This window comes from Brienomyrus brachyistius, chromosome 15 (genome assembly GCF_023856365.1).
Source record: "Brienomyrus brachyistius isolate T26 chromosome 15, BBRACH_0.4, whole genome shotgun sequence".
NCBI lineage: Eukaryota > Metazoa > Chordata > Actinopteri > Osteoglossiformes > Mormyridae > Brienomyrus > Brienomyrus brachyistius.
Genome location: NC_064547.1, coordinates 15045922 through 15071917, shown reverse-complemented (window position 1 = coordinate 15071917; position 25996 = coordinate 15045922). Strand labels below are relative to the sequence as shown.

Genomic DNA, 25996 nt, shown 5'->3' with positions numbered 1-25996 from the left:
AGTTTTTGGCATTTCTGGTCCAGAAGCTACAAATCCAGACCAACATTTTGTTTCTACCAGTTGAGTCACTCTGTGACTGTTGGTGGCTGCCCTTCATGGTCTGCTTGCTCGTCCCTACAGAGAGCAAGTTGGGAGCGACATAAAGAGAATTTCCCCGTAGAGATCAGTGAAGTATCTATCATTATTAAATTCCCAACACTGTTTTCTAAGGGGTACTGACGTAGCAGACTGCCGACGCCCTTATTAGGTACGCCCTTATTAGGGATGCCCTTATTAGGTACGCCCTCATTAGGTACGCCCTTATTAGCTAGTTCCAGGTAGGACCCACTATTTATTCAGAGACGCTTTTCTTCACACCACTGTTACACTGAACTGCTCATTTTTGATCTCATGGCCTTCCTGTTAGGCTTAATAAATCTGGCTGTTCTGCTCTCACATATATCATTAATAAGGCGCTTTCAGCAAGAGAAATCCCCCAGACTCGATGTTTTTTGTTCATTTCACCAGTCTGTATGAACCCCAGATACCAGCACGTGCAGAAATCACAGGATGGTGGCTGTTGCTGAGATGCTTAAACCAACATGTCTGGAACCAAGAATCACACCAGGTGTCTTATCCAGTTTAATGTTTTGTTGATCAGTCAGTCTGTTTGCTGTAATTTGTATTCAGCTGCAGCCACATGATTTGTATTTTATCAAATTGTACCTTGGTTACGTATATGACTCCTGTCAATGAGTTTACAGTCCCGCTCGTTTACTCATGTTACCTTACTGTGAATGCAAACGAAAACAGCAGCCAATGCCGTGTTCTATGAATTAGTAGAGTAACATTAGTATACTGTTCTGTAAATGTGCTAGTGTGACAAATATCCGTTAGGCGCCACTGTACTCTATTTTTACATCAAACATCTGTTTTTTTAAAGGTAATGTATTAAGCTAATTTTAAATGAAATTAAAGAGTTTTGGGAGCATGACTGGGGTCTTATTTAGGGTTTAAACTATAGAAATAAGCACATGTTCTGGAACCTACTGTAACCTTGCCAATGTCCGAGGTCTGACTGTATAGTATAGGAGTACAGTATATGTATCAATAAAGATGCTTTAAGCCTAAAACATGGATGTGATGTAAACTGGAGGCCCAATCGAAATGAAAAAGATGCTGTGTTCATATTTTCTCACTCTTCGATTCTGTGGACTGCAAAAAAATCAATAAAAATGTATCAAATTAACACACTGCAGTTAAAGAAATACCTGAAAGACAAAGTAGAGGTGAATGTCAGTTTTTATTCTGTGGGTGTCAAGCCCAGGTGTAAATACATCAGTTTAACACACATTAGTACATTAGTGTTAAGGTCAGTTTACACCACTGATTTTGAATAAAGGAACTCAAGTATTTCCTACCACTCTTGAGCTAGAGTAACACCAAACATGGAAAGGATAGAGTGTTATGCATCACATGACATAACACGGGGAAACATCCTGTAATTTTATGTTAATTTTATGTTAATTCCCAGCCAATGGAGAAAGGCAAGTGCAGTTAGTTAAGAGCGGGCTGTGCAGTAGGCTGTACAGCAAAGGACATAGTATAACAGGAGAACATCACACCAATCATCTTCAGGAGAGCAAACCATGGTGAGCCAGCACAGATTAGCCTGTCCTCCTCATATATTTTCACTGGCACTTTCAGAAAAGTGCCATTTTTAAGATACTTTGAGCAAATTTTGTATCCCAAACTTATAGAAAGGTCATAAATTGTTATGCACAGCGCAATTCATAAAAATATTTAATAAATTCTGCATACTGTTAGCACACAGTGGAGGTGTAATTCAGCTCACAGCACATGCTTATGTGTTTCTATCTCCATTTTCACGTTTGTCAGATGCTTGGTTTAAGAGAAAACCTTCGCCTGTTTGGATTGTTCATTGTTATCTTGGTTGTCCTCGACTACGGTAAGCTGCCAGACAATGCAATAAAACTGCATCTTTGTAATATTCATATTATGGTCATATTCTGACATTCATCTATGAACATTTTAGTTAAGAATGCTTTTTGGAGCTTTTGATGTGTTTAGGATGCTCATTTGTCTTGTCAGAGATCTTTATGGAGGAGTATTTCATTTCCAATTGAAAGCATCTGCTCACCATCTCAGTGGATAACTGTTTGCTCGCACCTTGAGGGTGGAGATTCGAATCCCACTCTGGCTCTTTGTATGTGGAGTTTCTTCTCCCTGTATTGTGTGTATGGTGTCACATTGTCACCTTGGGCTCCACACTAGCACTGTGAGTCAGTAGGGGAGTAAAACTTGCAGAGATGAGGTATAATGTTCCTTGAGTACATACCTATAAAGTGCTGGGTCCTCTGAATCAGCCAAGGTAGTCATGTACCTCCACCGCCCCTGCGATCGGATTCCTGTGAGCCTGTGCTGAACAGGCTGCCGGCAGATGGATCGATGAAGGTACATTGACCAAACAAATTCTCTAATAACCTCTGTGTGGTGTGATGCAGATCTGGTGGCTAAAACCAAGGTGGAGGCTTGGACCTATCACTACAGCACCAGCCCCAATAGGGACTGGAATTCAGCCAGGCAGTTCTGCCGACAGCATTACACAGACATGGTGGCCATCCAGAACCAGAAGGAAATCACATACCTTAACGAGATCCTTCCCCGGAACCCGAAATACTACTGGATCGGCATCCGGAAAGTGGGTGATGTCTGGACGTGGATCGGGACCAATAAGACTGTGACTAAGGAGAGTGAGAACTGGGCAACTGGAGAGCCCAACAATAAAAGGAGCCAGGAGGACTGTGTGGAAATATACATCAAAAGACCAGCAGAAACTGCCAAGTGGAATGATGAGAAATGCACTAAGGATAAAGGAACCATTTGTTACAACGGTAACCCATTCCGGACAGATTCATCAACAGCCAAACACATTACATTTATTATAACTAAATACAACAAGCTATTACTTATACCGATGTTTCTCAAGCTGGTCCGCAGGGACCCCCAGCTCCCAGACTATCAAAGACACCAAATACCTGCTACAGGTGTGTTAGTCACTGGGAGGGAGGGAAAATGTGGACTGTCTGTGGGTCCCCAAGGACTGGATTGAGAAACACTGACTTTTACTGTTTGGTTGGTGGCACTATAACTTACAATGTCATGGAAGCATGATTAGGTCATAGATGTGACAGTGGTGCAGTGGGTAGCACTGCTGCCTAACACATGCAGGCCTGGAATGGCCAAGGAGGATACCAGGCACTTTCCCAGTGGAGGACCCTGAAGTGCAGGGCCAGTACTGTGGGCAGATACTCCTCTTACAGTCCCAAGTCATGCAGTTAGGCTAATTGTTGTCTCCAAATTGCCCATAGTGTGTGGCTGTATGTGTGTATGTGCTCTGCAATGCACTGGTATTCCATCCCAGAGGATCCCCTGTCTTGTGTCCGTGCTGCGTAGGACATGGTCCAGCCCAAGGCCACCCTATACTGGATATAGGTTGAATTGGATGATTCAATAGATATTATTTATCCACCCACTGATTTTAGTTTATTCTGACAGCATCGGTAAAGACTGACCAAGCAATGTGAGCATGAATATCCATGACCAAAGAGTGTCCTTCGGTGAGAATGAATCCGTGATCGTGTCCCCATTCCATTAAGCCTCCTGCAGCCCACATGCCTGTAGCAGCTACGGAGAGTGTGTGGAGACCATCGGAAACTATACCTGCTCGTGCCACCCAGGCTTCCAGGGGACTCGCTGTGAGGAAGGTCAGGAGCTGCCGACTTCTCTCCCGAAGGCTTCCATCCGAAACTGTCTCCACTAGCCGTTTGTCATCAAGCAATCTGTCTTATTCACAGTTTATCAAAGTTTCTCATTTTTTATCCCTTAAACATTCTATGCCGATAAGTCAATATATCGTTATATCATCCAGCCCTATTAGACAGTATGTTCTGACACAGCTTGACAGCAGAGAAACAGAATAGTTTGCATGAAATGCAGTGATTTTAACGCCAACAGAGTTCATATCGGTTTGATGCTGGTGGAGGGTCACTGGTGTAGAAAATGCACCTGGTTGAGCATCTCGTCCTGACAGCACGTCTTTGTTCCAGCCCAGCGCTGTAGGATGCTAACAGCTCCCCCCCATGGGAACCTGAGCTGCTCCCACCCCCATGGAAATTTCAGCTTCAACTCCAGCTGTGATGTTCGCTGTGAGGAAGGGTACTTCCTGAACGGGACAGTGTCCACACGGTGCGCCTCCCTGGGGACGTGGACAGAGACCACAGGAATGTGTCAGGGTAAATCCTGCTATGGATGAGCACAGTGCATTGATTTCTGTGGATTTATACTCATATAAATGTGTTTTGTGAAATGTTAACCTAAAGACTGATACAAGATTTTCTGATAATGATTTTGATATTTCAGGTTTTAAAAATCCAACATATTAGTGGATATTCATTTTTTTTCCTTTCTGGAACACATAAGATAAATAAACAATTTCCCTTAACTGCATCCTGCACTTAGATTAGAATGTTATTGATATTCCATCGTTAAAAATTCCCTCTTGTTTCTCTTTTGGCTGTAAAATATCTCCAATGGCCCCCTTCCTGTGTCAGGCTAGGCCCCCTGGAGAAGTTAGTTCACCCCTTAAAATTCAGTTTAAAAATACTCTTGCTTCGTTGTCATATTTAGTACTTCTGTTAAGATCTCCACCTGTCACATCGGCCCTGTTCCCGTTTGGCCAGCAGATGTCGCTGGCCACCCCATTTCCCCGATGATTCCTATCCTTAGTGTTTAATTAAATTGTACATGACTCCCACCACTCCCTCGTCTGATCTGCATTTCCTGTGTATATACGTGCCCTGTTACTTCTTCAGTCATTGTGTGTTAGACTGTCGTGTCATGTGTAAATGCTGTAGATGTTAAATGTGTCTTCCTCCGAGTTTCCTTGCGTTTAGTTTCATCCCTTGTTCGTTCCTGCTTCACCTACCCGCCTTTGTTTTGTCCCTGGTTCCTTTCTTGTATTGAGTTCGTATCGAAATCCCCATGTTGTCAGTAAGCCGCTCTCTGGATCCATCGCTGTACCCCGGCGTGACACAATTGAACAGAAGTACAACAAAATATATTAAAGTTTTGATAGAAAAGAGTCAAATGTATAAAAATAAACATGTTGCCGACCAGGTGAGTTGTGATGTGCCCTCTGATGGACATACTATGCAACACAGTTGAAGGACTCGCCTTCCATCTCTCCTATTCATTTATCGGCTGTAAACCCCAGAATTATTAATTTACAATTATCACATATTGGCCAATAAAATAGGCACGCCAATTTATCGATTGGGCTCTTATAGATACTGCTGACAGCAATGAGGATGTGCCCTGACTACTATGGAATATATTCCGTGTCAGTCCAGTGTAAGATTAACATACTCAACACGATAATTTTTAACAACAGCAAAAATGTTAGCAGGCAGAAGTGTCACTAGAGATTTATGAAAATGTACATTTATTTGGTAGGCTAAAGAAAACAGCCCTAGTAATACCCCTGTTACAGAGTAAATGCATCAGGTTTTGTGGAACTGGCTAAAATGAAGCAAACAGGTGAATAGTCTTATGATAAAATTGGAGGTGATTTACCTGTCCCGTTACAGAGCAATGCAACAACGCAAATGCAACTGACAGCGGGAGACGGAGATGCAGAGAGACTGTAAGCAGCTACTGGTGCCACTGCAAGGAAGATTTCAGCGAACAGAACTGCGAAGTTGGTGAGAAATGGGCCTCATGTCAGTGTCTTTCCCCTCATGGTCATACATCTGCTTAAATCAGACAAATGTTTCAAACATTCTTCCATCCACCCATTGTCCATTATCCATCCATCTGTACATCCATCCACCCAGGACTGCACATTCCTTAGAGCAATCTGAGTTATACCATGCCACATTCTATAATCATGTATTAAAGAGATTGTTTCGAGAAATGCACTTGTTAAGGATGATTCGAGAAATGGCCGAGAAAAACGTTAATCTCCAAGCTAATCTGGACGGGAAAAGTAGCTGCAGAAATCAAAGAGCTGCATCAGTCGTGTCTCGTTCTTAACACCTTTGCTGATAAAAAGCTGCTTTGATCTTGTTTACTGGTATAGATTTAAAACAGAAACTCCTGATTCCCTGTAAGCAGAGTATGAGCTATTTGTAAAACTGATTAACGTATTTTATTGGTGATAAAATGTTATCATTATTTGTGCATATACTGTAGGACATTTTTTTAAAAGAAACAACACAATACAATTTCCATTTTTTAATGCATATTAACGTCTTCCTGCAGATTTCAGGGATTTTCTACAAGCACTCGGTGTGGCGATGGTCGTCCCCGTATGTTGCCTAGTAATTTGTGTGTCGCGTTGCAGAAAAATAAGTAAGTCCGAATTATTTCAATCTTTTACCAGTGATTAGAAAGTTGCTCTTTGAAGTTATATTTCCCATAAACCAAAAGCAATAAGAAACAATGCTTTCCATCTTCTAGCGAAGCACTACACTAGAAATGACGGTGAACCTGAGATGCAAGTGGCACTGCATTCAACACTGGAGTCCACTGCACCTGAAGACACTGCAGGCCGAACACACGAGTTATTGTCCTGTTAATACTATTCAATCTGTATTATCTCTTTCAGTTGGCCTGCCTCCTGCCCTGCTAAAGACTGTATCCGTAGGACTCTAACTGTGTTGTATGAATATGTACAATTTCAGCCCGCTTCACAATAAGATTGTTATTTGCTGTGGTTGATATATATGCTTTATGGTGTAGATATGTTAATAATTATGTATTCTTCATATACCTATGAAATACGTTCATTTCTTATTCTTTCTTATTCAGAAAAAAAAATAATCAGTGTTCTCTGATTGGTTTGTTGTTGCCCTAGCCATTCATTGCCGTTTTGACCTTTCACAGTTTAGAATGTTGAGAAAGATTGTGGTTTTAAGGGCGTAGGGTGTCAAAATTCACAGCAGGTGTTACCACAGGAAGACCCGCTTACCATAGATGTAATTGTACGGTAAGATAACACACGTCTTCTCTGCCTTTGCAGAGCAACATTTGTTTTCTACAGATTATATTTTATAGTTTTGCTTGATTGCTCTGACACACATCATGAAACATAACATTCTGAAGACTATAAGAGCATCTGTCAAAAAGTTTCTGCATATAGCACAGAGCACTGCAATTTAGCTGCAAACGCCTGCAACTTACCCAAAACAATTAACTCGTGTCTCAAAATCAAATAATTCCGCCAATGAACCAAAACTTGAAATCAATTTTTCTATTTTTTCAATTCAATGGAAGAATAATCCTTATACAAACATTTTGTACTGTAAACCTACTTAATAAATATTTACAAGTAATGTATATAAAAAGTTTGCATCAATGGGAAATGGAAACAATTTTTTAGCCTGACTATAATAAAGCAGAATGTTCCGGCGAGTTGCAGTCAACCTGAAAGCAGTTGATCTGTAGGCATTTTCCACATTGCAAAACGTCACTTTGTCTCGAACTATTAAAGGAAGTTCATGCCAAGTGTAATACACTGATACGGCCCAAGAGCTTTGAATAGTCCATGTTACAAGGGACAAAACAAAATCGGCATCATTGATCACAAAAAGGTAAGGTGTTACCCCTTTCAAATAACATGATAGAACAATTGATTTAGCTTCTTTTTCATTATAAACATATTTGTTTCTTTATTTATTTATTCATATTTGTTAACATCTGATGATAAGAAGATGTCATTATTACACATTTTCCCAGTTGCATTGTAGCATTTCCCAAATGACATGATTAAAATGACGCTGATTGTACTATTTCATTGGTGGAAGTATTTGCTTTTGAGACATGAGTGACGTGCTGTTTTTCTCAGTCGCTTTGGTACATTTCTTGAATCATCCTTAAGATTTGCAAAAGTGCATTTCTTGAAACAATTTGTACAGACAGGACCACATAATGGATCACTTGCAAAAGGCTGTAACTTTTTCAAAATCGCTGGCAGACAGGAGGCATTCGGCCCTATTGACTGCCCCTCAAATGGAAAAAAATTTATGATTTTGGTTGCCCCTTTACGCAATAATTTATTAAGATGTGCAAGAGAATTTAATAATATTTCATAATGTGCGCCATTCAAGCAATGTTGAATGCAAGATGGGGAGAGAGCGAGCACTGGAGGGGAGCGGGGGGGCAAGCTGTCCTCTTTGTTAGCTGGGACAGGGCTTAGGTGAGCCTGAAGAAGATAAGATGAGATGCAATATCTTACAGTTTTTCTCAGCCACTTTCATGCATTTCTCAGATCAGAACTGAAATTCTCAAAACTACTTTCCCAGCCTCTATATCATCGAGTCACTTGTGCACATCATAAAATCAATGTCTCGTTTTTTAGTTTAAGTTGTGAATGCTTTGGCTCATTCATGCAAATGATTATGTACAATTGTTTGCTGCTTCCAACATTATCAATGGCTTACGTCATGTTGATCAGAATATATTATTTGAGTTCTCTGTTGAATAGTCTCACCCCTCAAAACATGTAGGCGTTAGTTCATTGCATAAGTCATTACATGCAAAATGGTAGGAACTGGTTGCTATAATCTGTCAAGTATATTCTCTATACAGCTCTATTACAGGCATGTCCTAAACTGATAAATTTCTCTCAGTTGAATCTTCACTTTTACCAATAGAAAGGAAAGTTTGAAGTGTTAGATCGACCAATGATCAACCAGTTCTCTAAAATAGCTCAGAGGTGCATCTCACGAGCTTTCATTTGGCAGCCTTTGCAGCTAAAGTACAATGTTGTGCAATATGCATTAACTGTTCCATATGCATGAACTGACTGTTCTTATAGTCTTGAGAATGTCATGAAATATGCCAAAGCAATCGAGAAAACCTGTAGCTGCTTTCGGTAAATTACAGACTTTTGCAGCTATTCCATAGTGTTGTGTTATATGCATCAATTCTTTTGAGAAATGCTCTTAGAGAATGTTTCATGAAATATGCCAAAGCAATCAAGGAAAACTGTAATCCTTATGCACAGTGCTTTTCATAAAATAAAATAAAATAAATTCTGCATACTCTTAGCACATAGCGGAGGTGTAATTCAGCTCACAGCACATGCTTATGTGTTTCTATCTCCATTTTCACGTTTGTCAGATGCTTGGTTTAAGAGAAAACCTTCGCCTGTTTGGATTGTTCATTGTTATCTTGGTTGCCCTCGACTACGGTAAGCTGCCAGACGATGCAATAAAACTGCATCTTTGTAATATTCATATTATGGTCATATTCTGACATTCATCTATGAACATTTTAGTTAAGAATGCTTTTTGGAGCTTTTGATGTGTTTAGGATGCTCATTTGTCTTGTCAGAGATCTTTATGGAGGAGTATTTCATTTCCCATTGAAAGCATCTGCTCACCATCTCAGTGGGTAACTGTTTGCTCGCACCTTGAGGGTGGAGATTCGAATCCCACTCTGGCTCTTTGTATGTGGAGTTTCTTCTCCCTGTATTGTGTCACCGTGTCACCTTGGGCTCCACACTAGCGCTGTGAGTCGGTAGGGGAGTAAAACTTGCAGAGATGAGGTATAATGTTCCTTGAGTACATACCTATAAAGTGCTGGGTCCTCTGAATCAGCCAAGGTAGTCATGTACCTCCACCGCCCCTGCGATCGGCTTCATGTGAGCCTGTGCTGAACAGGCTGCCGGCAGATGGATGGGTGAAAGTTCATTGACCAAACAAATTCTCTAATAACCTCTGTGTGGTGTGATGCAGATCTGGTGGCTAAAACCAAGGTGGAGGCTTGGACCTATCACTACAGCACCAGCCCCAGTAGGGACTGGAATTCAGCCAGGCAGTTCTGCCGACAGCATTACACAGACATGGTGGCCATCCAGAACCAGAAGGAAATCACATACCTTAACGAGATCCTTCCCCGGAACCCGAAATACTACTGGATCGGCATCCGGAAAGTGGGTGATGTCTGGACGTGGATCGGGACCAATAAGACTGTGACTAAGGAGAGTGAGAACTGGGCAGCTGGAGAGCCCAACAATGGAGGGAGCCAGGAGGACTGTGTGGAAATATACATCAAAAGACCAGCAGAAACTGCCAAGTGGAATGATGAGAAGTGCACTAAGGATAAAGGAACCATTTGTTACAACGGTAACCCATTCCAGACAGATTCATCAACAGCCAAACACATTACATTTATTATAACTAAATACAACAAGCTATTACTTATACCGGTGTTTCTCAAGCTGGTCCGCAGGGACCCCCAGCTCCCAGACTATCAAAGACACCAAATACCTGCTACAGGTGTGTTAGTCACGGGGAGGGAGGGAAAATGTGGACTGTCTGTGGGTCCCCAAGGACTGGATTGAGAAACACTGACTTTTACTGTTTGGTTGGTGGCACTATAACTTACATTGTCATGGAAGCATGATTAGGTCATAGATATGACAGTGGTGCAGTGGGTAGCACTGCTGCCTAACACATGCAGGGGATAGGAAGTTAACATCGCCCCCCACTTTCCGTGGGTGGAGTTCATTCTCTCCATACAGGCCTGGAATGGCCATCTACCATTCCAGGCACTTTCCCAGGGGGCCATGGGGTGGGGGAGGGGCATAATTTACCATGGGGGACCCTGAAATCACCCTGTGCTGGATACAGGTTGGGGTGGGAAATTCAGTAGATATAATTTATGCAGCCATTGATTTTAGTTTATTCTGACAGCATCGGTAAAGACTGACCAAGCAATGTGAGCATGAATATCCATGACCAAAGAGTGTCCTTCGGTGAGAATGAATCCGTGATCGTGTCCCCATTCCATTAAGCCTCCTGCAGCCCACATGCCTGTAGCAGCTACGGAGAGTGTGTGGAGACCATCGGAAACTATACCTGCTCGTGCCACCCAGGCTTCCAGGGGCCTCGCTGTGAGGAAGGTCAGGAGCTGCCGACTTCTCTCCCGAAGTGTGTATGTAGTGCCGAGTTTCAAGCAAAAGAAGCTCGAATGGGAATGGGGGAGGGTGATTGGCTGGGTGAGGCTGTGTGTGGGGGAGGGTGATTGGCTGGGTGAGGCTGTGTGTGGGGGAGGATGATTGGCTGGGTGAGGCTGTGTGTGGGGGAGGATGATTGGCTGGGTGAGGCTGTGTGTGGGGGAGGGTGATTGGCTGGGTGAGGCTGTGTGTGGGGGAGGGTGATTGGCTGGGTGAGGCTGTGTGTGGGGGAGGATGATTGGCTGGCTGAGGGTGTGTGTCTGTGGGGGGGGGAATTGGTGATCCACTTGGTAAATTTTCATGACTGTGTGTTTGTTGAAAAGCACTTCAAACCTCAAAAGGGCCCTTTCAATCATTTGGGCAAAAGGTCCAGTCATGTACTCCCCTACCTCCACACCAGAGAGGATATCCAAGTCAGTATTTAAATCATTAAAGTTTGAGGTCATATTAATGTGATAAACTCTGAAGACTAAATTAAGGCCAATAGTCAGAGGCAGTTGATAATAAATCTTAGATATTCATATTTTATATTAATTTATGTTGCTGTAGCATAGTTGTGAAGTGTCCCGATGTTCTCAGAATCACCCAGGAAGGCAAGTGTGAATCAGGAACTGTCTGTACTCCACCTTAAACCGACGCACCCACTGTGCTTCCTGTGAAACTGACTTAGCTTCTACCCATTTGTTGCTAAATCTCGGCATCTGTAATGACATTGAAGGATTGCAGTATCATCAAGTGATGCAATCGCCTGTCCGCAGAAGGGACGTGTAAGCGAGGACCACCATCCTATTTAATTGAGCTGGTTAAACAGTTGACAGTCAGCTGGGTTACTATTTTATGTAGTATCTAATCGTAACACTTTTACTTATGGAAGTGGTGAAATGTACTTTCTTGACTAATATTTATCCTTGATGACTGTGAGCTGTAATTTCATCACATTGACACTGTGGCAGTGGTGAGGTGTAAAGTCCTGACTCCGCCCAGTCACGGCTCCATGCACTGCAATCATCCCCTGCAGGAGTTCAGCTATAGCGCCACCTGCTGGCTGGGCTGTGAAGAAGGCTTCATCCTGAAGGGGGCAAACTCAACTTTTATTGACAATTTATCAAAGTTTCTCATTTTTATACTATTTGATTATTCAATGGTGATGAATCAATATATTGAACATTATATCATCCAGCCCTATTAGACAGTATGTTCTGATACAGCTTGACAGCAGAGAAACAGAATAGTTTGCATGAAATGCAGTGATTTTAACGCCAACAGAGTTTATATCGGTTTGATGCTGGTGGAGGATCACTGGTGTAGAAAATGCACCTGGTTGAGCATCTCGTCCTGACAGCACGTCTTTGTTCCAGCCCAGCGCTGTAGGATGCTAACAGCTCCCCCCCATGGGAACCTGAGCTGCTCCCACCCCCATGGAAATTTCAGCTTCAACTCCAGCTGTGATGTTCGCTGTGAGGAAGGGTACTTCCTGAACGGGACAGTGTCCACACGGTGCGCCTCCCTGGGGACGTGGACAGAGACCACTGGAATGTGTCAGGGTAAATCAGCCTATTACTGCTACCGACACAGATGGCCATAATGCATTGGGCTTTATGGATTGTACCATATACACATACATTTATTATGTAACATATTGACATGAAAACCAATGAATTTATACAATGCAGAAGGTCAGAGTATCTCTTCCTACTAGGCAGACTAGGAACATAAGTGAATTTTAGGAAATACCTCCCTCTGGTGGCAAAACTTCTCATATTTGGTTTGAAGCCTCCTGTCCCATGTTCTCTGTCCTTTTTATCTTCTATGACTGTGAGCTGTAATTTCATTACTTCTCACTGTGGCAGTGGTGAGGTGTAAAGTCCTGACTCCGCCCCGTCACGGCTCCATGCACTGCAATCATCCCCTGGAGGAGTTCAGCTATAGCTCCACCTGCTGGCTGGGCTGTGAAGAAGGCTTCATCCTGAAGGGGGCAAACTCAACTCAATGCACCTCGCGGGGGGTGTGGAGCAGCACCTCCGCAGTTTGTGAGGGTAATTACACAGACTTTGACAGTAGGGCTGGGTGATATGGCATAATAGTTTATTTCGGTAATTTTTTTCTTATGAGTTAAAATAGACAATTACTATGATATAATTTGTTATCTTGTTAAATCATGGCTCCAACATTGCTTAAAATTTCAGAATAATTGCCCTAAAACAGACTGAGGACATTAAAAAAGGCAAAAAATTGAATGGACTGCAGACAAATTTTTAAATAATACGGGACACAAATTGTCCCATGTTTCTTAAGGCGGAAAGTCGAAACCCTAATTGCTGGTCTTTCTGACTGTAAGCACTGGCATTCTGCATGTTCTACTGGATAGTAAAACTTCAAATGGTGAAATATGTTTGCAGCATTTACACTATTAGTTGGCACAACTGCCAGCCACGTTAATGTAAATACCAGTCAGTTGCGTGTCGGACATCAAACGGCAAATATTACAGACACACCACCAACGTTTTTACCTCGTTCACCCACGAAATGTCCTTTTCTAGAAGATGCTGTGAATTGTCACTTTCTTCACTGACATTTGAAGTTTGCGCTAAGAGAGCGCTCACCTCTTCCATGATATTACCAGTACAGTAACATGTGACATGCTCTGCTGACTCAGTTAAGCTCACTGCGTGTTCGTTGGGCGTCGGATGTCTGTTTTTAATAGATTACCATATGATTTGTATGCACAGCCTTTATTTCCATTATGTGATAAGCTGATGTCTCCTATCAAGCAATGCAGCTTATTGACAGTTTATCAAAGTTTCTCATTTTTTTATCATTTGAGTTTTCTATGCCGATAAGTCAATATATCGTTATATCATCCAGCCCTATTAGACAGTATGTTCTGATACAGCTTGACAGCAGAGAAACAGAATAGTTTGCATGAAATGCAGTGATTTTAACGCCAACTGAGTTTATATTGGTTTGATGCTGGTGGAGGGTCACTGGTGTAGAAAATGCACCTGGTTGAGCATCTCGTCCTGACAGCACGTCTTTGTTCCAGCCCAGCGCTGTAGGATGCTAACAGCTCCCCCCCATGGGAACCTGAGCTGCTCCCACCCCCATGGAAATTTCAGCTTCAACTCCAGCTGTGATGTTCGCTGTGAGGAAGGGTACTTCCTGAACGGGACAGTGTCCACACGGTGCGCCTCCCTGGGGACGTGGACAGAGACCACTGGAATGTGTCAGGGTAAATCAGCCTATTACTGCTACCGACACAGATGGCCATAATGCATTGGGCTTTATGGATTGTACCATATACACATACATTTATTATGTAACATATTGACATGAAAACCAATGAATTCATACAATGCAGAAGGTCAGAGTACCTCTTCCTACTAGGCAGACTAGGAACATAAGTGAATTTTAGAAAATACCTCCCACTGGTGGAAAAACTTCTCATATTTGGTTTGAAGCCTCCTGTCCCATGTTCTCTCTCCTTGTTATCTTCTATGACTGTGAGCTGTAATTTCATTACTTCTCACTGTGGCAGTGGTGAGATGTAAAGTCCTGACTCCGCCCCGTCACGGCTCCATGCACTGCAATCATCCCCTGGAGGAGTTCAGCTATAGCTCCACCTGCCGACTGGGCTGTGAAGAAGGCTTCATCCTGAAGGGGGCAAACTCAACTCAATGCACCTCGCGGGGGGTGTGGAGCAGCACCTCCGCAGTTTGTGAGGGTAATTACACAGACTTTGACAGTAGGGTTGGGTGATATGGCATAATAGTTTATTTCGGTAATTTTTTTCTTATCAGTTAAAATAGACAATTACCATGATATAATTTGTTATCTTGTTCACTCATGGCTCCAACATTGCTTAAAATTTCGGAATAATTGCCCTAAAACAGACTGAGGACATTAAAAAAGGCAAAAAATTGAATGGACTGCAGACAAATTTTTAAATAATACGGGACACAAATTGTCCCATGTTTCTTAAGGCGGAAAGTCGAAACCCTAATTGCTGGTCTTTCTGACTGTAAGCACTGGCATTCTGCATGTTCTACTGCATAGCAAAGCTCCAAATGGTGAAATATGTTTGCAGCATTTACACTATTAGTTGCCACAATTGCCAGCCACGTTAATGGTAAATACCAGTCAGTTGCGTGTCGGACATCAAACAGCAAATATTAGACACACCACCAACGTTTTTACCTCGTTCACCCACGAAATGTCCTTTTCTAGAAGATGCTGTGAATTGTCACTTTCTTCACTGACATTTGAAGTTTGCGCTAAGAGAGCGCTCACCTCTTCCATGATATTACCAGTACAGTAACATGTGACATGCTCTGCTGACTCAGTTAAGCTCACTGCGTGTTCGTTGGGCGTCGGATGTCTGTTTTTAATAGATTACCATATGATTTGTATGCACAGCCTTTATTTCCATTATGTGATAAGCTGATGTCTCCTATCAAGCAATGCAGCTTATTGACAGTTTATCAAAGTTTCTCATTTTTTTATCATTTGAGTTTTCTATGCCAATAAGTCAATATATCGTTATATCATCCAGCCCTATTAGACAGTATGTTCTGATACAGCTTGACAGCAGAGAAACAGAATAGTTTGCATGAAATGCAGTGATTTTAACGCCAACTGAGTTTATATTGGTTTGATGCTGGTGGAGGGTCACTGGTGTAGAAAATGCACCTGGTTGAGCATCTCGTCCTGACAGCACGTCTTTGTTCCAGCCCAGCGCTGTAGGATGCTAACAGCTCCCCCCCATGGGAACCTGAGCTGCTCCCACCCCCATGGAAATTTCAGCTTCAACTCCAGCTGTGATGTTCGCTGTGAGGAAGGGTACTTCCTGAACGGGACAGCGTCCACATGGTGCGCCTCCCTGGGGATGTGGACAGAGACCACTGGAATGTGTCAGGGTAAATCAGCCTATTACTGCTACCGACACAGATGGCCATAATGCATTGGGCTTTATGGATTGTACCATATACACATACATTTATTATGTAACATATTGACATGAAAACCAATGAATTTATACAATGCAGAAGGTCAGAGTACCTCTTCCTACTAGGCAGACTAGGAACATAAGTGAATTTTAGAAAATACCTCCCATTGGTGGAAAAACTTCTCATATTTGGTTTGAAGCCTCCTGTCCCATGTTCTCTGTCCTTTTTATCTTCTATGACTGTGAGCTGTAATTTCATTACTTCTCACTGTGGCAGTGGTGAGGTGTAAAGTCCTGACTCCGCCCCGTCACGGCTCCATGCACTGCAATCATCCCCTGGAGGAGTTCAGCTATAGCTCCACCTGCTGGCTGGGCTGTGAAGAAGGCTTCATCCTGAAGGGGGCAAACTCAACTCAATGCACCTCGCGGGGGGTGTGGAGCAGCACCTCCGCAGTTTGTGAGGGTAATTACACAGACTTTGACAGTAGGGTTGGGTGATATGGCATAATAGTTTATTTCGGTAATTTTTTTCTTATCAGTTAAAATAGACAATTACCATGATATAATTTGTTATCTTGTTCACTCATGGCTCCAACATTGCTTAAAATTTCGGAATAATTGCCCTAAAACAGACTGAGGACATTAAAAAAGGCAAAAAATTGAATGGACTGCAGACAAATTTTTAAATAATACGGGACACAAATTGTCCCATGTTTCTTAAGGCGGAAAGTCGAAACCCTAATTGCTGGTCTTTCTGACTGTAAGCACTGGCATTCTGCATGTTCTACTGCATAGCAAAGCTCCAAATGGTGAAATATGTTTGCAGCATTTACACTATTAGTTGCCACAATTGCCAGCCACGTTAATGGTAAATACCAGTCAGTTGCGTGTCGGACATCAAACAGCAAATATTAGACACACCACCAACGTTTTTACCTCGTTTACCCACAAAATGTCCTTTCCTAGAAGATGCTGTGAATTGTCACTTTCTTCACTGACATTTGAAGTTTGCGCTAAGAGAGCGCTCACCTCTTCCATGATATTACCAGTACAGTAACATGTCACATGCTCTGCTGACTCAGTCAACCTCACTGTGCGTTCGTTGGGCGTCGGATGTCTGTTCTTAATAGATTACCATATGATTTGTATGCACAGCCTTTATTTCCATTATGTGATAAGCTGATGTCTCCTATCAAGCAATGCACCTTATTGACAGTTTATCAAAGTGTCTCATTTTTTTATCATTTGAGTTTTCTATGCCGATAAGTCAATATATCGTTATATCATCCAGCCCTATTAGACAGTATGTTCTGATACAGCTTGACAGCAGAGAAACAGAATAGTTTGCATGAAATGCAGTGATTTTAACGCCAACAGAGTTTATATCGGTTTGATGCTGGTGGAGGATCACTGGTGAAGAAAATGCACCTGGTTGAGCATCTCGTCCTGACAGCACGTCTTTGTTCCAGCCCAGCGCTGTAGGATGCTAACAGCTCCCCCCCATGGGAACCTGAGCTGCTCCCACCCCCATGGAAATTTCAGCTTCAACTCCAGCTGTGATGTTCGCTGTGAGGAAGGGTACTTCCTGAACGGGACAGTGTCCACACGGTGCGCCTCCCTGGGGACGTGGACAGAGACCACTGGAATGTGTCAGGGTAAATCAGCCTATTACTGCTACCGACACAGATGGCCATAATGCATTGGGCTTTATGGATTGTACCATATACACATACATTTATTATGTAACATATTGACATGAAAACCAATGAATTTATACAATGCAGAAGGTCAGAGTACCTCTTCCTACTAGGCAGACTAGGAACATAAGTGAATTTTAGGAAATACCTCCCTCTGGTGGTAAAACGTCTCATACTTGGTTTGAAGCCTCCTGTCCCATGTTCTCTGTCCTTTTTATCTTCTATGACTGTGAGCTGTAATTTCATTACTTCTCACTGTGGCAGTGGTGAGATGTAAAGTCCTGACTCCGCCCCGTCACGGCTCCATGCACTGCAATCATCCCCTGAAGGAGTTCAGCTATAGCTCCACCTGCTGGCTGGGCTGTGAAGAAGGCTTCATCCTGAAGGGGGCAAACTCAACTCAATGCACCTCGCAGGGGGTGTGGAGCAGCACCTCCGCAGTTTGTGAGGGTAATTACACAGACTTTGACAGTAGGGCTGGGTGATATGGCATAATAGTTTATTTCGGTAAATTTTTTCTTATCAGTTAAAACAGACAATTACCATGATATAATTTGTTATCTTGTTACCTCATGGCTCCAACATTGCTTAAAATTTCAGAATAATTGCCCTAAAACAGACTGAGGACATTGAAAAAGGCAAAAAATTGAATGGACTGCAGGCAAATTTTTAAATAATACGGGACACAAATTGTCCCATGTTTCTTAAGGCGGAAAGTCGAAACCCTAATTGCTGGTCTTTCTGACTGTAAGCACTGGCATTCTGCATGTTCTACTGGATAGCAAAGCTTCAAATGGTGAAATATGTTTGCAGCATTTACACTATTAGTTGGCACAATTGCCAGCCACGTTAATGGTAAATACCAGTCAGTTGCGTGTCGGACATCAAACGGCAAATACTACAGACACACCACCAACGTTTTTACCTCGTTTACCCACGAAATGTCCTTTTCTAGAAGATGCTGTGAATTGTCACTTTCTTCACTGACATTTGAAGTTTGCGCTAAGAGAGCGCTCACCTCTTCCATGATATTACCAGTACAGTTACATGTGACATGCTCTGCTGATTCAGTCAACCTCACTGCGCGTTCGTTGGGCGTTGGATGTCTGTTCTTAATAGATTACCATATGATTTGTTTGCACAGCCTTTATTTCCATTATGTGATAAGCTGATGTCTCCTATCAAGCAATGCAGCTTATTGACAGTTTATCAAAATTTCTCATTTTTTTATCATTTGAGTTTTCTATGCCGATAAGTCAATATATCGTTATATCATCCAGCCCTATTAGACAGTATGTTCTGATACAGCTTGACAGCAGAGAAACAGAATAGTTTGCATGAAATGCAGTGATTTTAACGCCAACAGAGTTCATATCGGTTTGATGCTGGTGGAGGGTCACTGGTGTAGAAAATGCACCTGGTTGAGCATCTCGTCCTGACAGCACGTCTTTGTTCCAGCCCAGCGCTGTAGGATGCTAACAGCTCCCCCCCATGGGAACCTGAGCTGCTCCCACCCCCATGGAAATTTCAGCTTCAACTCCAGCTGTGATGTTCGCTGTGAGGAAGGGTACTTCCTGAACGGGACAGTGTCCACACGGTGCGCCTCCCTGGGGACGTGGAAAGAGACCACTGGAATGTGTCAGGGTAAATCAGCCTATTACTGCTACCGACACAGATGGCCATAATGCATTGGGCTTTATGGATTGTACCATATACACATACATTTATTATGTAACATATTGACATGAAAACCAATGAATTTATACAATGCAGAAGGTCAGAGTATCTCTTCCTACTAGGCAGACTAGGAACATAAGTGAATTTTAGGAAATACCTCCCTCTGGTGGCAAAACTTCTCATATTTGGTTTGAAGCCTCCTGTCCCATGTTCTCTGTCCTTTTTATCTTCTATGACTGTGAGCTGTAATTTCATTACTTCTCACTGTGGCAGTGGTGAGGTGTAAAGTCCTGACTCCGCCCCGTCACGGCTCCATGCACTGCAATCATCCCCTGGAGGAGTTCAGCTATAGCTCCACCTGCTGGCTGGGCTGTGAAGAAGGCTTCATCCTGAAGGGGGCAAACTCAACTCAATGCACCTCGCGGGGGGTGTGGAGCAGCACCTCCGCAGTTTGTGAGGGTAATTACACAGACTTTGACAGTAGGGCTGGGTGGTATGGCATAATAGTTTATTTCGGTAAATTTTTTCTTATCAGTTAAAACAGACAATTACCATGATATAATTTGTTATCTTGTTACCTCATGGCTCCAACATTGCTTAAAATTTCAGAATAATTGCCCTAAAACAGACTGAGGACATTGAAAAAGGCAAAAAATTGAATGGACTGCAGGCAAATTTTTAAATAATACGGGACACAAATTGTCCCATGTTTCTTAAGGCGGAAAGTCGAAACCCTAATTGCTGGTCTTTCTGACTGTAAGCACTGGCATTCTGCATGTTCTACTGGATAGCAAAGCTTCAAATGGTGAAATATGTTTGCAGCATTTACACTATTAGTTGGCACAATTGCCAGCCACGTTAATGGTAAATACCAGTCAGTTGCGTGTCGGACATCAAACGGCAAATACTACAGACACACCACCAACGTTTTTACCTTGTTTACCCACGAAATGTCCTTTTCTAGAAGATGCTGTCAGCTTTCACTTTCTTCACTGACATTTGAAGTTTGCGCTAAGAGAGCGCTCACCTCTTCCATGATATTACCAGTACAGTAACATGTGACATGCTCTGCTGATTCAGTCAACCTCACTCCGCGTTCGTTGGGTGTTGGATGTCTGTTTTTAATAGATTACCATATGATTTGTATGCACAGCCTATATTTCCATTATGTGATAAGCTGATGTCTCCTATCAAGCAATGCACCTTATTGACAGTTTATCAAAGTTTCTCATTTTTTTATCATTTGAATTTTCTATGGCGATAAGTCAATATATCGTTATATCATCCAGCCCTATTAGACAGTATGTTCTGATACAGCTTGACAGCGGAGAAACAGAATAGTTTGCATGAAATGCAGTGATTTTAACGCCAACAGAGTTCATATCGGTTTGATGCTGGTGGAGGGTCACTGGTGTAGAAAATGCACCTGGTTGAGCATCTCGTCCTGACAGCACGTCTTTGTTCCAGCCCAGCGCTGTAGGATGCTAACAGTTCCCCCCCATGGGAACCTGAGCTGCTCCCACCCCCATGGAAATTTCAGCTTCAACTCCAGCTGTGATGTTCGCTGTGAGGAAGGGTACTTCCTGAACGGGACAGCGTCCACATGGTGCGCCTCCCTGGGGACGTGGACAGAGACCACAGGAATGTGTCAGGGTACATCAGCCTATTACTGCTACCGACACAGATGGCCATAATACATTGGGCTTTATGGATTGTACCATATACACATACATTTATTATGTAACATATTGACATGAAAACCAATAAATTTATACAATGCAGAAGGTCAGAGTACCTCTTCCTACTAGGCAGACTAGGAACATAAGTGAATTTTAGGAAATACCTCCCTCTGGTGGTAAAACTTCTCATATTTGGTTTGAAGCCTCCTGTCCCATGTTCTCTGTCCTTTTTATCTTCTATGACTGTGAGCTGTAATTTCATTACTTCTCACTGTGGCAGTGGTGAGGTGTAAAGTCCTGACTCCGCCCCGTCACGGCTCCATGCACTGCAATCATCCCCTGGAGGAGTTCAGCTATAGCTCCACCTGCTGGCTGGGCTGTGAAGAAGGTTTCATCCTGAAGGGGGCAAACTCAACTCAATGCACCTCGCGGGGGGTGTGGAGCAGCACCTCCGCAGTTTGTGAGGGTAATTACACAGACTTTGACAGTAGGGCTGGGTAGTATGGCATAATAGTTTATTTCGGTAAATTTTTTCTTATCAGTTAAAATAGACAATTACCATGATATAATTTGTTATCTTGTTAACTCATGGCTCCAACATTGCTTAAAATTTCAGAATAATTGCCCTAAAACAGACTGAGGACATTAAAAAAGGCAAAAAATTGAATGGACTGCAGACAAATTTTTAAATAATACGGGACACAAATTGTCCCATGTTTCTTAAGGCGGAAAGTCGAAACCCTAATTGCTGGTCTTTCTGACTGTAAGCACTGGCATTCTGCATGTTCTACGGGATAGCAAAGCTTCAAGTGCTGAAAATTGTTTGCATTATTTCCAATTCTAGTTGGCACAATTTTCAGCAATGTTACCAGTACGTGCACATCACCAGTCGGTTGTGTGTCGGACTTCAAATATGAAAAAGTACCAGTGCACCACCAACGTTTTTTACCTCGTTTACCCACGAAATGTCCTTTTCTAGAAGATGCTGTGATTTGTCACTTTCTTCACTGACATTTGAAGTTTGCGCTAAGAGAGCGCTCACCTCTTCCATGATATTACCAGTACAGTAACATGTGACATGCTCTGCTGACTCAGTTAACCTCACTGCGCGTTCGTTGGGTGTTGGATGTCTGTTCTTAATAGATTACCATATCGTTCACAGGAATAGCACTTATTTCCATTATGTGATAAGCTGATGTATCAAGTGAGACCTGTGCTCTCAGCTCGACAGTGTCGCCCCCTGGAGGTTCCATCCCATGGTCACATGACGTGCACCCACCCTCATTCCCACTTCAGCTTTGGCTCCAGGTGCGAGCTGGGCTGTGAGGAGGGCTTCCTGCTCAGAGGACCTCACCTTCTGCAGTGCACCACATCTGGGCTTTGGAGTAACGTGACGCCCTCCTGTCAAGGTGATGCAGAGCATGATCTCCCTTAGCCTAGCTCTGTTTTATTAATACATCACTTAATAAATATAGGTTCCATTTTAATATGTCATTCATAGGCACCTAAAGCTGTTTTGATTGCCCCTCGTTAGCTGTGCAGTGTAGCCCTCAAGAAGTGTCACCACCGCTCTCCATGAACTGCTCTCATCCACTGGGCATCTCCAGCTTCCAGTCTCAGTGTCACTTCCACTGTGGGGAAGGCTTCATGCTGAATGGGACTGAGTACATGTCCTGCACCTCCCAGGGCCTCTGGACGAATCCTTCACCTTCATGCAGAGGTGACTGTTCCACCCATAGAGGTTCATTGATATCTGGAGCAGCTTGTGGACAGTGGCTGACCGTCAGGCTCAAATGAAGCCTGTTTTGAGAACATTGAGCGAGTGGGGGCTGGGGGGCCAGCTTGGGGAAGAGTAACCAGAGGTAAACCTAGGGGTGCCAGTTGGGGTTAATGCTAACCTTTCCAGTAGTACCTTACCTACCTACACTTGTGGCCAAAATTTGGTTGTTTATGAACACTGCCGCCAATATTTGTGTGGTAATTTTTAGAGCGTAATGCCCAAACTGCTGGGTGTTTCCACAATTTTGGACACTAATTTAGGGCTTGAACCAGGGAGTAGAGTGAAATCCCAAGACTTTCATTAATACAGGTGCTGCTTGGCTTATGAAGGGGTTATATTCCCCTCGTAAGGTGAAAATATCATTTGTCTGATATGATTATATGATAAATCGTATGGATAGGAACACATACGATATGTTGTTAAACACCATATGAGGTATTTACGCTTGTGATTGCTACAGAGACTGGAAGCCGCCATTGGCTGGCATCAGTATAATGTATCGTCTCCAAGCTCATCACAACTTTGAACTGGACTAGCAGTCAAGAAAGACAATCAGATGGACACTGTCATACCAAATTTTTCCTTTTCTTCCTACATCAGGGTTTTGTTCTTTAACACGTGAATGATGCTTACGGCACTAAAGGCTTTAACTGCGTCTGTGATCTTTATGTTTCAGTCAGAGAGATGTCGATGGGGGCTCGCATGCTAATGTATATGGGGCTGGGGTCTGCCACATCGATTGGCCTGCTTCTCATGGGTGCTCTGCTATTCTACACAGCTACACACCTTAAAGAAAAAGGTATGAAGAAATCAACACATACATAAACATTATACATATGTACTAGGAATGTACTGTAGTGGGGGAGGGGAGGGGGTGGCAGCAGGAACCTGAGCACCTGCCCCTTTTGCCTGGACAAATGAAAGTGCCCTCCACCAAATATACCAAACCCCCCCCTGCTTCCACCAGGATTTCACAAAACATACCCTAAACCACACACCCCCCAAGCACCTGCCCCTATAATAAAAGTCTATGCACAGATATGAGGTATGTACAGTAAGCACGATACTTAGACAAGTGGCGTGTATTTCTACGCTGTGCTATACTACATTGACGATAAACCATTACAATACTTCTCTCTCTTTCCGCAGGTGGCACAAAAGAATTGTAAGTCCATTTTTAATACGATAAAAATGCACTCTGAATAACAACCACTGGAATTATTAGTCAAAATACGCCTGAAATTACGCAGAAATTATTTTTATGTTCTGTTCTCATTTCTACCTAACGTTTTTCTTTCAGGGTTGAATCTCTTTGGTTAGATCAAGAAAACCCTGCTTTCGAGAACTCTTAGAAAAATCAGATCAAATTCCATGCTGTTCATCAAAATTTTGTATTCATTTGATTTAAACTGCTATTCTGACTCTCTCCACTCATTCATTACACACATTAATTATTTTTTTTGGTTATATAATACAGGTTAAGTCTTCTGTTCAATATACACGTTAACTTTTCTGTTAGGTGTTCAATATACACGTTAACTTTTAGGTTAGGGGTATAATACCGCATACGCAGGTCAATTACATTCATACAGTTTTCAATCTTGTTTATGTTAATAAGTAAATCGAGCACTTATGCTTTGCATCGTGTATCCAGAGACATTGTGCTTCATGATATAGTAATAGACGAGTGAACAGGAGTCAAGTCCGGGCCTCCCCAGCGGCAACCCACTGGCAGCCAGTCGGTCGCGGCTGCTGCTCCGGGAGAGCGAGTCCTCACCATACTGTCCCCAAGCATGAGTCCTGCTCCCTACCTGCGCCGGACCTCAAGGCGGCCCACGTCTTGGCAGCTGCCTCCGCCGTCTCCGGCCGCCAGGGGCCGGGTCAAGTGGTGACAGATGAGTGCGATGGAAAACCTGAGGGAGCGGGTGGCAAATGCCAGCCGTCTCGACGGGTCGCCCGTCACCTGTCACCTTCGCTAAGCTCCGCTGCTTCGCGGGCTGCCAAGAGGGGCGAGGCGCGCGGCGGACGGCGTTTCCAGGGGTGACGTCAGGGGGGAGGAATCAGCGGAATCCGGTGTAAAAACCTGCATCTTGCGTCTTTTTTAAATCGAAAATGTATTCCATAAATTTGCTCTTTTGTCATATGTTTATTAAAACAAGAAAATTCTTGCTGTAATTTAATTAAAAATTGAATTAAAGAACAACAATGTTTTACAGAGGTAGGACATACAAAAACGGACTTAGAAGCAGAATGTCGATCATATGTGAAAAACACTAATTTTGGGACGTATAATATACTAAAAACAACGCCGCTCGGTTTATGGTATGACGTTAGTAGCCTACCTTAAATTCTAAGTGCATAAACAGAAAGTGGACGCGCTGACATCCTGAAAGTATAAACGATTAAAAAAACGCAGAAATGAGGTACGACTGCAGCAGAATACATATTCATTGATCTAGCCTTGCTCACAACCATGAAACGTTCTTAAGTATTTAGCTACTAATGTTTAATTATGAAAATATCCTGTTGGGACGTTTTTAGAAAATGAGCTCATCTGTTTCTGCTCTGAAGCAGCATGATGCCAATTATAACAGTTAAAAGACAGAGGGTTTGTGGCCCAAGGTTGGCACAGAAAGCGCAATAAATTACCGATCAACAGACGGGGTGCTCTTTGGTTATTTTCAGAATAATAATGATGTTATTGCTGCCCGCTGTGCCGGCGCACTATTGGTTTATTGCGATCCAGACTCTTTCCCTGTTTCCGCGCTTTTTCCCTCGATGAAATCTCTAACGCCGGTCAGCTTTCCGGGCCAGGCAGCGTAAAACAGCGGCGAAATCAGCGGCTAAAACAGCGGCTGAAGGGCGGCAGCCGAAAGCACTTGAACGCGTGCCAGCCAGGGCCCGGCAGCCGCCCCTGCGTGTGTGATGGACGGAAACTCCGGGGAGAAAGATGTCCGTCTTCTACATTGACCTTGGATTATTTTTGTGTTGCATACATGCACATATGTACTAGTTTGACATTCGATTAATGGCACTAGCATTTCAGTGAATTTGTTAAATCCATTGTGCATTTGAGTGTTTCGGGTTCATCCGACCGCTCTGCGGCGACCTGGGCTTGCAACGCCCGCAGATGGCAGACGATCAGATTGCTCCTGACCGATGAATCGCGGACTTTACTTTTAAAGGTCCGATTGCATG

General features: G+C 43.0%; 1 protein-coding gene and 1 long non-coding RNA gene across 20 annotated transcripts; one reads left to right on the top strand and one right to left on the bottom strand.

The window, feature by feature from the left end:
• The first annotated feature begins 1613 nt into the window (after window positions 1-1613).
• On the top strand, window positions 1614-24973 carry LOC125709210 (E-selectin-like). Of its 17 annotated transcripts, none has more exons than XM_048977436.1 (21): window positions 1614-1631; window positions 1879-1948; window positions 9801-10190; window positions 10862-10969; window positions 12382-12567; window positions 12874-13059; window positions 14067-14252; window positions 14559-14744; window positions 15751-15936; window positions 16243-16428; window positions 17435-17620; window positions 17927-18112; window positions 19121-19306; window positions 19613-19798; window positions 20807-20992; window positions 21299-21484; window positions 22242-22427; window positions 22553-22738; window positions 23475-23597; window positions 23948-23963; window positions 24099-24973. In XM_048977436.1, the coding sequence occupies exons 1-21, from the start codon at window positions 1629-1631 to the stop codon at window positions 24148-24150; spliced, it is 3366 nt and encodes a 1121-aa protein (XP_048833393.1). In that variant the 5' UTR covers window positions 1614-1628; the 3' UTR covers window positions 24151-24973. The 17 variants fall into 17 exon arrangements, with proteins under 17 accessions (XP_048833393.1, XP_048833406.1, XP_048833392.1 ...); XM_048977437.1 differs by lacking the exons at window positions 1614-1631; window positions 1879-1948 and adding exons at window positions 7392-7652; window positions 9184-9253; XM_048977435.1 differs by lacking the exons at window positions 1614-1631; window positions 9801-10190; window positions 10862-10969; window positions 12382-12567 and adding exons at window positions 2505-2894; window positions 3660-3767; window positions 4110-4295 and having other exon boundaries at window positions 1739-1948.
• Window positions 2648-19682, bottom strand: LOC125709211 (uncharacterized). Of its 3 annotated transcripts, none has more exons than XR_007382652.1 (4): window positions 19497-19682; window positions 17394-17583; window positions 3724-3842; window positions 2648-2744 (listed from the first exon to the last, which is right to left on the bottom strand). It is a non-coding gene; the product is annotated as an uncharacterized LOC125709211 (long non-coding RNA). The 3 variants fall into 3 exon arrangements; XR_007382650.1 differs by lacking the exons at window positions 17394-17583; window positions 19497-19682 and adding exons at window positions 12341-12530; window positions 12758-12943; XR_007382651.1 differs by lacking the exons at window positions 17394-17583; window positions 19497-19682 and adding exons at window positions 4069-4258; window positions 12758-12943.
• Window positions 24974-25996: the final 1023 nt, after the last annotated feature.